The 12,187-nt window shown below is 44.9% G+C and overlaps 2 protein-coding genes across 4 annotated transcripts in view; one reads left to right on the top strand and one right to left on the bottom strand.

Annotated features, from left to right (window-relative positions):
* Ankdd1b (ankyrin repeat and death domain containing 1B) overlaps nt 1-1,908 on the top strand; it is a 61,993-nt gene extending 60,085 nt beyond the window's left edge. Inside the window, 2 exon segments of the mRNA XM_036207366.1 lie at nt 166-291; nt 1,847-1,908. Coding sequence (XP_036063259.1) covers nt 166-291; nt 1,847-1,908 — 188 coding nt within the window.
* A 2,314-nt stretch (nt 1,909-4,222) lies between these two features.
* Nucleotides 4,223-12,187, bottom strand: part of Poc5 (POC5 centriolar protein) — a 33,955-nt gene continuing 25,990 nt past the window's right edge. For all 3 annotated transcript variants that reach the window (XM_036207231.1, XM_036207234.1, XM_036207233.1), the window contains exons 12-13: nt 7,832-8,008; nt 4,223-5,174 (exon numbers count right to left, since the gene is read on the bottom strand). In XM_036207231.1, the coding sequence (XP_036063124.1) occupies nt 5,031-5,174; nt 7,832-8,008 (321 nt within the window). In that variant the 3' untranslated portion in view covers nt 4,223-5,030. The remainder of the gene's footprint in view (nt 5,175-7,831; nt 8,009-12,187) is intronic.

Here is a 12,187-nt window from a genome sequence, read left to right as displayed (position 1 = left end):
TAGGTGTGTCCCAGAACAGAAGGAGCAGGCCGGGCTGTCCCGTCTCCGGAGGGTGGTCATCATAGCACGGCCCAGTAGGAATGAATGGACAGCAATAGTCAGAGAAGTGTCAGGAAGAGGTATCAGTGCACAGTGCTTCACCCTGGGCCTCTTCTCCTTACACAGGTAACAAGAGCTTCCATGAGCATGGCTACAGGCTCATCTGGCTGCACGGGGCTCTGATGACACAGCCTGACCCTGCCAAACAGCTCTACAAGGAGCTGGTGCATGCAGGATTCCCAGAATTAGCCGGTGAGTTAGTTTGCCACAAACCCACAGAAATCCCTTCTCCCTTCAGTGGCGGGGCAGGGGTTACTCCCTGAATTCAGCAGCAGTCTGCTGGGGGTTGGTTGTGGCCAAACAGAACATGGAGCTGTGGAAGGGGCTGGCGTGTACTCTGCGGCATCTGCCTTGGTGAAGTCAACCAGTCAGTACTCACCAGTTTCAGCATTTGGACGAAGAGTGGGGGTGTTTCCGTGTGGCTGTGGACAGGTAGGAAGGGGGCATGAATGCTCAGTCACCTTCTACAGCTCAGAACTCTTCTCCACAACTGAGCAAGGATTTTCTTCTTCCCAAAGCTACTCGCTCCTATTGGCAAACTCCATCGACTTGGTGGTTGTGAAAATGTTCTCTCTGGGTAGAAAGAACAGTCGTACACAGGCTGTTGCTTTGCCAGCTGAGCCCATTACAGAAAATTACCCCCCCCACCCCCCCCCCACACACAAATGGTCCACTGTGCTCAGGGAACACTCTTTGAAAACATCGGTAAGTTTGTAGCTTTGTAACTCGCCTGTAATGACAGCCACTGTAGGACCAAGTGGAAAGGCATCTGCCATTGTTCCTCCTGGAGCTGAGCACATGCCTGTGCCATTCTGGCAGCTGGAGCAGCACTGTTTCAAGCAGGAATAGGAATGATGAGTGCTGAAGAGATCTACATTGCGGGACGTTAGCCTCCTCACACAAGGTCCTGCAACCTTCGACATGGTCGTTCCAGTGAAAGTGTATACATGCAAACTCCGAGGGAAGACTAAGGAGGCAGTGTGAGGAAGTGGTTAGGGCTGTTGTGAGCCTCGCCTTGGCTCCAGCTCTGTGGTCTTAGCAGGTTCTAGAAGCTCGTTGCCCCAGTGTGCCCATTCTAAACTAGGGAAGAAAACGACAGCCATTTCTAAAGCTGCTGTGGAGGAAATGAATGGTGTGGGGAACACAGTCATCTACATTTAAGGACATCAGCTGTTCGTCTTGAATGTGTGTGCTGGTCATTTTTTGTGTCACCTTGACACAAGCTGGACTCATCTGAGGGGAGGGGGCCTCGACTGAGAACATGCCTCCATAAGATCTGGTCATAGGCAAACCTGTGGAGCATTTTCTTAATTAGTGATAAAGGAGGGCGCAGCCCATGGTGGGTGGGGGCACCCCAAGGCTGGTGGTCCCGGGTTCTATAAGAAAGCAGGCTGAGCAAGCCATGGGAAGCAAGCCCGTGAGCAGCAGCACCCCCCACCCCCAATGGCTTCTGCATCAGCTCCTGCCTCCAGGTTCCTGTTGTTTTTGGAGTTCTTGCCTTGCCTTGGCATCTAATAGACTGTGATTCAGGATATGTAAACCAAGTAAACCTTTTCCTCCTCAAGTTGCTTCTTGTTATGGTGTTTCATCGTAGCAATAGAAACCCTAACTAAGGTAGTTTTTTTTTTTTTTTTTTTCCTAGAGCTGAGGACTGAACCCAGGGCCTTGCACTCTACCATTGAGCTAAATCCCTAAGCCCCTAAGGTAAGTGTTATCCTGTTTTTTTTTTTGTTTTTTTTTTTTCCAGAAAAGATTCATCAGTTCAAAGGTGAAACTGATGCAAACCCCAAGAAATGTGCAGTCTCCTGAGCTGAAGAAGTGACTGGACGGTTTCCCACACCTCGTGTGGTTTGCTGACTTTGGTTCCCAAGGGTCACAGCCGTCTCCCGGCAGACACTGCTCCTCCAGGGATGGGGTGAACACACCTGCTTCCTCCGGCTCCAGCCTCACACTGGCCTTTGCCTTTTTCTTGAGACAAACTGCTGACTTCCCCATTTCTGTCTGTCGATGGACATATGGAACAGCATCGCTAGAAGGGTTCTGGGCCTGCTTAAAACCCAGACTGATGGCGGGAGCAGCGTGGCGTGGCACATGGGAAAGCAAGGGTGTGGAGATTGGGTTTTGAAACTGGATTCTTGGTTGTTAAGTGGTGTGCGGGTTAATGTTATAGACATTCTCAGATCTTTGGCTTCTTTTCTGGTAGATAGAATGTTTCCTCCAGAGACTGGGGTAAAGATGAAGGGAAAACACCATGAATCCCTGACCTCAAGTCAGTGGGATGCAAGTCATAAACTCTTATTTTTGTAAAGAAACTGCATTTGGAAATTCAGTCACTGCTGGCTTTATTCCATACAAGTGCAATCTATTATTCAGAAAAAAACAGACATACACCAGTGATTTTTAAACCCTTCGTAATCTAAATATGGGTGATTTTAATTCTTTGTATTTTCTGGTACATTCAATTTTGTTCACAACAAACATTACCTTCTGTAACCTGAGAAAGTTACAAAAGGTATCAGTTCTCATCATTGTTTACTTACCTAGAGTCTAATTCTGACTCAGTCTGGAAAAGCTGGTAAGACAATCAACCATGAGCAATTATTCTATAATTAATTTACAGATTCAAATATTTTTCTTACATTGATTGTAAATGGCCCACGTAATACTAGGAAGGTTTAAAACAGGCAATATATTCACAAGATTCAGGAATTTAAAAAGTCCCATCTCAGTCTGACCTTGCTAGCATACCTCCCACAACTTAACCTCTGTATGTAAAATAAATACACAAATGCATACTTACTATAGAGTGTTTCCATCAAACTGTGTGTGTTCTTTAACTTAGGCCAGTATGAATTATTTGGTGACTTGGACAACCTGCAGCACTTTTAGAGTTAAAGGGTGCCTATAATAAGTCCTAGCTACATCAACTTCATCAGTGTGTCCATAGGACTTGGGTGCACATTGAAAACCTAGCTGTCTAGGCTCCTCAAAGGTCCAGCCTACGACCAAGGTTTCTGTAGAAAATGGACATGATGCTGAGGAGGAGCCAGGTGAGGATGTTCCCAAATTGGCTCCACTTGGTATCAAGCTTGGCTATCTGATCCTAAGGACATTCTGTTCCAAGAAGGGATGAGGACATCTCATGGCAGTTCATACAGGGGAGGGAGGAGGAGGAGGAATTGATCCATTTGTCATTGTTTTAATGATTTAAATATGTGTGTTTTGACTGCATGTATGTATGTACACATGTATTCCTCGTGCCTGCGCAGGCCAGAGGAGGGTGTTGAGTTTTTTAGAACTGGAGTTAGGGATGGTTTGAAGCTGCCAAGTGGGTGCTGGGAAATGGATGAGAGTCTCTGCAGGAGTAGCAAGTGCTCAGTGGTTGAGTCATCTCTAGAGCTGCACACAGTGGGGCTTTTATTCTGGGTCACATGAGTAGTCTCTTAGGGCAGCCTACTGCTCCTCCTGGCTTTACTGAGCAGACAGGAAGTTCTGGGGAGCATGCCCACAGGGAAGGTGTGAGAGGAGGTGCTTTGGCTTGCTGTTCACCAAGCTTACAAGGAGTTGCTTTTGCTACAGTTGTAGCTAGACCACTGCCTGATATGCCCACACCTCAAAAAAGCTTAAGCACTTATTATAAAATGAAATCATGTTTGCCTCCATCACATTTAGTCTGAAGCAGGAACAGTGACTTTTTATAATAAAATGAGAGAGCACAGAAGCGGATCGTGCTCAAACTGGTTGAGGCTTCTGCTGATCAAACTCACCCATGTCTGCAAGTGGAGGCCTAGATGGACTCCTTAGTATGTGCTCATATATTCTGTTAAGTACAGTGTCAAGCAGGGAAGGGAAGTCCATTCTACTTATATCACAGATGAGGATCCTAAAATCCATTTAATTACATGTTTGGCCCAAGAGAACAGTCATGAATAAACCGCTGAGAAGCTTTTTCTTCAACGTCAGTTCTGTCCAGATGGTTTCCTTCCTTCCTTTTTTTTTTTTAACTCTCAAAAAAAATTAATTAGTTAATTAATTAATTTTTTCTTTGAGACAGGGTTTATCTACACAGCCCAGGCTGTCCTGTAACTCACTATGTAGACCAGGCTGGCCTTGAACTCACAGAGCTTCACTTACCTCTGTCTCCCCACTGGTGGGATTAGAGGCATGTGCCATCCATCACGCCTGACCCAGATGGCTTATTCACACCATTGGAAAGCTTACACCCAGGCTAAAAGCTCTGTTGTATTGCAGGGTGCCTCTCTGCAGCACATGCGTGGATGTGTAGAAAGAACAGGCAGGCTCAATGCTGCAGGCCCCAATAAGGTGAGAAAGAACAAAGAAAGCAGAGTCATCCCAGCAGGGAGCTTCTCTCTGTCTGGGTGCTAATCAAAAGCCTTATTCACAGATGTTGCCTGTTTCCCTTAGTGTTTAACTGCAGTCCTAGAGAGGAAGACCACTACAGCGAAGGCAGAGGAGGCTGTGTTTAGAAATACCACTGTTACTCTTGGTCTTTATCTAAAAACTAAAATAGCTTCTATATGTTTTAGTAATGGCAGTAAAGGTCTCTTTCAAAGTTTTGTGTAAATTATGGCTCAGTAACAATAGAAATGATTTCCTTTTGAAATAATGTACAGAAAAAGATTTATACCCTTCAACAATTCAATCAGTGGTAGGCTGGACATGTTTTGAACCAAGTTTTTTTTTTTTTTTTAATTAAAAAGTTCTACTTAATTGTTTAAATAAAAATAACAACATTAAAATAATCTCTACATACAGTTACAAAGGATGGGAAAGTCTCTTAGAATTCTGAAAAGATGAACATGATGTGTCCATGATGTTCTAACAGTACAGAAAAGTCAAAAACAAAATCTTCTTGCTCCCAGTCAAGTCCTTATCAGAGGACTGAAAAGCCTGAGTGTGAACACAGTCACTCAGTCAACCACTTTTATGGACTGAACACTGGAGAGAGACTGGGTGTGTGTTGGCCTGGCTCCGAGAGACCTAGAAGCTGGGATGCCGCCTTCAGAATGGATGGTCCGTGGGTACTTGGCAGCAGCTGCCTGAGGAATGGTTTGCTGTAAAGAGAAGAGGCTGCTTTAATAATCCGAGAGTTTAGATGTGAAGCATCATTTCATCACCTATAACCCAAACCAACAGGCATTTGGCATCCTGCAGATACCAGCAATGCACTGGGTGGAGTTGCCATTCAACCAACCTGTGAAGCTCTTCTCTACAAGGAACCCACTGTTTCAACAACCACATTTAATACCAGACAGAGCCTTGGGAATCATTGCTCTAAGAGGTCTAAGAGGAAAAGGTTCACACAGAGGCCAAGTACAGAAAAGGACTTCACGGGGTCTGGATGAGGGTCAGCTCTAAAACATTCACCCCTTATTCTATTTGGCCCAGGCCTTGCTTCAAGTCACGGTAAAATAGACCTCAGGTCTCACTTGGGAGCAGACCCAACATTTTAGAGTCACACAGAGACAAGGGGCTCCTGTAGTGTCTCTTTCCTTCAAGAGGGTCTTGCTATGTAGCCCAGGCTGGACTCAAACTTGTGATCTACATGCCCAGCCTCTGGAATGTTGGGAATAAGGAACATGCCACCATACCCAGTTGGACCACAATTTCCTAAACAAAGGGAAGAACTGAATGTGGGGAACAAATACAGACACTGAGAAGGAGATGATCTGCACACCAATTCAAAGCTCAGGAGAACCCCCGAGACATCCGTGTTAAAGACTTAAAGTCAGGGCAGCACAGACTCAGTCTACATATGTGATATGTAAAAATATACATTGTGTATATACGTACATGCTACCCATACATACATGTGGAATACAGTTAAGACTTTATTGTATCTGCTACAATGTCTTAGTAGCTGGCAGAGGGATTTGTATCAAGTTAAGTTCTTAGTCATGTACACACAAATTTCTACTAAAGGATCTTCAATTTAGAAAAATTATCTCTAAAATATTTCAAGAATAATTTTAGGCATTAGGGGCAGGAGTGATGGCTCAGCAGGTAGAGGACCAGGCATTCATGTGGTACACAGACAAATATGTAGGCAAACATTCAGACATAAAACTTATTAAAAATGCATTTAGTCAATATATTTATCATGTATTTCAAAGACTACATAATAAAACAGGATCCTCATGTACAATTCTGTCTTAAAAGTGAGAATTCCTCTATGGAGAAATGGAAAAGTAACCTCCCTTCTTAAGGTATCTCATACAGATGTTTCTCCAACCATAAACACCTGGGTAACCATTACAAATGGGAGATTCTTGCAGCTGGTATGAAATTGTAGTTGACAAACATCAAATACAACATGACTTATCAAAGTTGTTTCTCCTTGAGGATGTGTAAGAGGGACTGTGGAAAGAAAGTAGAGTTCCCATGGGTATTATGATCTATAAAATATGGCAGAACAGGAAATCAGCCCCAGAAGCAGTGAATGCCCAGCAGACGGGCAAAGGCGCCACCAACAGTTCCACACTTTACTGGCAATAAGGTTTCTGCTAGTTTTAGATCGAGATTCCTGGGAAACAATTCAAGCAGCGTCCAAGGACACAGGACAAGGACGCACAGGACCAGGAACGGTTCCTGGACCTCTGGCTCACAGGCACCTGCTACCAGGCGAGCACTGCGGACCTGACCTGAACTCAGTTGGGGAAGTTAAGGAAAACAGGAGAGGATGATGGGATACTGGGAGGAAAGGAGATGAAATTCTACTCCGTCAGAAGTTACCTGGGAGGGAACAGGGGAGTCAGATATGGGGGCGGGTAGGAAGGATTTGAGAAATGATGTGATATGGCCTTAATTCAATAAAAACTTAAAAAGATTCTAGTTCCTCAGTTTCTCTACTCTCTGAAATACCAGGGCTGCAGAGACAGCCCAGAGGTTAGGAGCACTGGCTGCTCTTCCAGAAGACTCAGGTTTGATTCCCAGCACCCACACGGCAGCTCACAATCATCTGCAACCCCAGTTCTAGGGGATCCGATACCCTCTTCTGGGCCAGGCATACATGTGGTGCACAGACATACATGCAAACAAACATTCAAAGATTAGAATAAGAAAAGAAAAAAAAAAAAGAAAGAAACAGAAAAATCTCACGTTCCTTTTCTAGTAACTTTTTAGTAAGTCATGGTTCCTAAAGGTTCTGTAGTTTACAAAGTTCCTCTGTATATGCCACTTTATGTATTTTCTCATTTAATCCTGAATCCTGACAGTGTTCCAGAAGCTCAGTACTCTCACCAACCCCATTTCACAGAAGAGAAAATGGAGGTAACAACTGGGATGGTTTCACTTGCCTCCTGCTTCAAGTCTACACACCTTCCCTTATAGCACGGATATTTCTTGTAACTCACTGTCTTTTAATGTAGAGATATGCTAGACATGCTACTGAAAGAGACTGGGAAATACAAGGGCAAGGGTCAGCACTCTAAGGCAGGACATTTTCTTATAATCAATACCTGCTGCACGAAGACTGTTTTTCTTTTTTTTCCTTCTTGCATGGAACCTTTCAGTTTACTGTTTTAGCAGTCGGCCTACTGGATTACCTTTCTATTTGACCATTTTTATGCCATTTGGAATAGACACATTCCTTAACAGGAGGAATTTGTAAGTATGATTTACATAGACAAAGAGTAAATGGTAACAATGACCAATCATGAATGTCAGGGTTGATTGGGACAAACTCATGAAAAAGACTTCCTGACAGACTTACCACTGTGACTGGATGATGCTTCTCCACGACAACCGAGCTCATGGGAGGGGAAACTCCCATGATAGCCAAACTGCTGTTGATTCTAGTTTTGGAAGCAAAATCACACCGTCCCGTGATCCGAGCTGTAATTGTCTTCCCAGCCTTCTGCTGTGCTGAAGTCACAACTCTTGGCATGTACTGCAAAATCAAATCAAATATCAAGTCATTGGAAGACCCACTGCACATTTTGCATTATTCTGCTGTGTAACTTTCAAAGAAAACACACAGCACTTAAAACCTAATGAGACAAAAAGGCAAAACAAAATCGCAATGTTCCCAAGCTCCCAAATATTCCTCTAACCTTGGCATGTCAACTATTTAAAAATGTTTTTGAGATTAAAACCCTTCTTTTGAAGTGATAGATTCCCAGGAAGTGTCCTTGTGTGTTCTCTTAGGTTCTTGCAAGGACCAAGTCTTACCTGAAGTAAACCACATCGACACCAGCACAGACACGCAGACCCCTTACCACTGGTCCTGAGCCACAGTGTAGGTACTCCATCAAACACACACTTCTTGCCCATTTCCCCTTCTCCTGGGAACTCATCCTCCATAACACCAGCCACTATCTGGGTTATGACTTTAATCCTTAAGTACAACTACCATCATTGCATATATGTTTTTGTCCTGCTTTAAAAAACAGAAACTTAAAATAATTTGTAAAGAATGATTTCATATGACAGACTAGTTTTTCCTCTGTTCTCTTCCTATTACATTTAGTAAATAATTTTTGTAAAAACATTTCTAGAAGTTATTTTTGTAGAAATACAGTAAAAATGGGATGATCATATCAAAAAGCAACTTCAACATTTAAAGCTTTTATTGGTTACCACTAGATGATATTGAAGAAAGATTATATGTATATCAAGAGTGATGTATAGTTTCCCATTCTCACTGTCAATTATTAAATAAATGCTCAACTCAGTGTAAGGTAATGCTTTTTGATTTGACTTGTAATGCCTCATTAATATTTCATATTTACACTATAACTTGTCAGTTCTTGAACTGTTGGTCAGAAATGGAAAGGACAGCTGCTATTAAAACAATACAATTGCTCCAAAACTCTGGGCAGGGTGGTGTGAACGTGTGTAGCACCTGGGAGCCTAAGGCAGGAGGGCCACAAGTTTGAGGCCAGCCTGAGAGACACAGTGAGAGATTCTCTGTCTCTCTCTCTGTTTCTCTGTCTCTCTCTGTCTCATACACACACACACACACACACACACACGCACGCACGCACGCACGCACGCACGCACGCACGCACGCACGCACCAGTTGGGCCAGGAGTGTTACTGAGTGGTTTTGGTATGTCATGAATAGACTTATAGGTTTGATTCCTAGCTCCCCACACAAAAAATTTAATAGTTCCTGATGGGTATTAACTTCATTTAAGGACCGAAAATACTTATCTAGTAATATACACATTTTCTTTATGTATTGCCTTCCTTCTCTGCCTCTTTCCTTCCTTCTTTGGGAGTTCAGTCTGTGGGTGGTAATGCTTGTACATATCCACGCAGAAGACAGAGGCTGGGTGCCTCTCAACTGCTCTCAGACCTACTGCCTAGAGGCAGGGTCGCACTGAACCAGAAGCTCACTGTTTGCTTCAGGCTGGCTAGCCATCAAGCTCTCAGGATCCACCTATCTGTCTCCCCTGCCCACCACAGCCCCCTATGCTGGGGCTATAGTCTTGTGCAACCATGCCCGGCTTTTTTGAAAAGAAGTACTGGGGTTTGGAATTAGGTCCTCAAGTACAACCCCCCGCATGCTTCACTTTTCAGTGTCCATAGTCTTTAAACTTATCACGAACTCTTCTTACTTGAAGGAGAAAATAATCTCCCTTGGACAGTTGCAATAACTATGCTCTTCTTATATGTACTCATGGTGATGTAACGGAAAATGCCGTGTGAAGTATTAATCTAAATGCATGTCTTTTCCTCAACAGTTCTTCTAATTCCACTCCTGGCCCAACTGATGCTAGTGTGTGTGTGTGTGTGTGTGTGTGTGTGTGTGTGTGTGTGTGTGAGAGAGAGAGAGAGAGAGAGACAGAGAGACAGAGAGAGACAGAGAGAGACAGAGACTCTCTTACTGTGTCTCTCAGGCTGGCCCTCCTGCCTTAGGCTCCCAGGTGCTACACACGTTCACACCACCCTGCCCAGAGTTTTGGAGCAATTGTATTGTTTTAATAGCAGCTGTCCTTTCCATTTCTGACCAACAGTTCAAGAACTGACAAGGTTCTCTCTCTCTGTCTCTGCATTCAGCTGCAGATGCTAAGAGCTGTCCACTGACTCATGGAGAGGATAATCAAGGAGACTTGGCTCTGGGGAAATTAAAACAACCCAGAGGAAAACAACATTTAATAGGGTTGTGCAAGTTCTTAAAGAATCTGGAAAGAATTCATTATAGTGCCATAAAAACCCAAGCCAAGGCAAAAATGAAGCAATTAATTCTAGGAACAAAAAAATACGCTGGAAGGGAATGTCACCACATACATTCAAGGCTTAGCTATATTTACACAGGACTCTCAAGTACGATTTAAGTTCAAGCTGGAATAGCTGTGTTAAACATTGACACACAGGAAGGGCCGGCAGAAGGCTAAGATGGGTGTCACAGGCCGGGCCCTTCCTCCACAGGAGGAAGTCAATAGATAAGGATTCAGATTAACAAATGTATGCCAAAGACAGGAACATACTGTTCAGGGAAAGGTGCCAGAAAGAAACAGCTAACAGCTTGGGGAAGGGGAATTGGATGACTGTTGTTGAAAATGTAAAGACTGCTTTTTTAATTAGTGAACTTTATGGATCTTATGTATTTGTGCAAACAAATCTCAGATTTTAAGATGTTCCCAGGGCTGCAAACACAGCTCAGTAGTTAAGTGCATGGATTGCTCTTCAGAGGGATTGAGTTCAAATGCCATCAACCACATCAGGTGGCACACAGCCACCTGTAATCTAGCTCCAAGGGATCTGACACTTCTGGGCACAACCCCTGCCCCCCCAACTCACACATAACAACAAATTAAGAAAAGATGTTCACAAATGTTTTGCAAACTAAATTCACGTTTCTATCTTCAGGAAATATATATTACATATATAATATACAGATCATCAAACATAAGGTGCAGAATATTTTGTGAATGAATGGAGATTGTTTTTTGGGACTAGCAACTGGGATTGAACCTATGTATGCCAGGAATTTATTCTACTAAGAAGCTGGGCCCCAACTCCAAATGAAGATTCGTAAATGCTATTTTAGAATATGAAATTAATAGCTGACAGGAAAATAGTTGACTGGAACTGAGAATCAGCTCAGCGCCAGAGCACTTACATGTGCTGAGCCCTGGGTGTGATCCTTGGCAGTGGGAAAGCCCACCAGTAACACAAAGGACTGAAAAGTGAGGCAGAACCACACCTCTGCCACCCAAAGATGACCAGCATGCCCCTCCACAGCAGCTCAGATACCAGCATGCCCCGCCACAGCAGCTCAGATGACCAGCATGGCCCTCCACAGCAGCTCAGATGACCAGCATGGCCTCCACAGCAGCTCAGATGACCAGCATGGCCTCCACAGCAGCTCAGATGACCAGCATGGCCTCCACAGCAGCTCAGATGACCAGCATGGCCCTCCACAGCAGCTCAGATGACCAGCATGGCCTCCACAGCAGCTCAGATGACCAGCATGGCCTCCACAGCAGCTCAGATGACCAGCATGCCCCTCCACAGCAGCTCAGATGACCAGCATGGCCTCCACAGCAGCTCAGATGACCAGCATGCCCCTCCACAGCAGCTCAGATGACCAGCATGGCCCTCCACAGCAGCTCAGATGACCAGCATGGCCTCCACAGCAGCTCAGATGACCAGCATGGCCCTCCACAGCAGCTCAGGTGACCAGCATGGCCCTCCACAGCAGCTCAGGTGACCAGCATGGCCCTCCACAGCAGCTCAGATGACCAGCATGCCCCTCCACAGCAGCTCAGATGACCAGCATGGCCCTCCACAGCAGCTCAGATGACCAGCATGGCCTCCACAGCAGCTCAGATACCAGCATGCCCCTCCACAGCAGCTCAGATGACCAGCATGGCCCTCCACAGCAGCTCAGATGACCAGCATGGCCTCCACAGCAGCTCAGATGACCAGCATGGCCCTCCACAGCAGCTCAGGTGACCAGCATGGCCCTCCACAGCAGCTCAGATGACCAGCATGCCCCTCCACAGCAGCTCAGGTGACCAGCATGTCCCTCCACAGCAGCTCAGATGACTAGCATGCCCCTCCACAGCAGCTCAGATGACCAGCATGGCCCTCCACAGCAGCTCGGATACCAGCATGG

This window comes from Onychomys torridus, chromosome 15 (genome assembly GCF_903995425.1).
Source record: "Onychomys torridus chromosome 15, mOncTor1.1, whole genome shotgun sequence".
NCBI lineage: Eukaryota > Metazoa > Chordata > Mammalia > Rodentia > Cricetidae > Onychomys > Onychomys torridus.
This window is presented reverse-complemented; position numbering and strand designations above follow the sequence as displayed.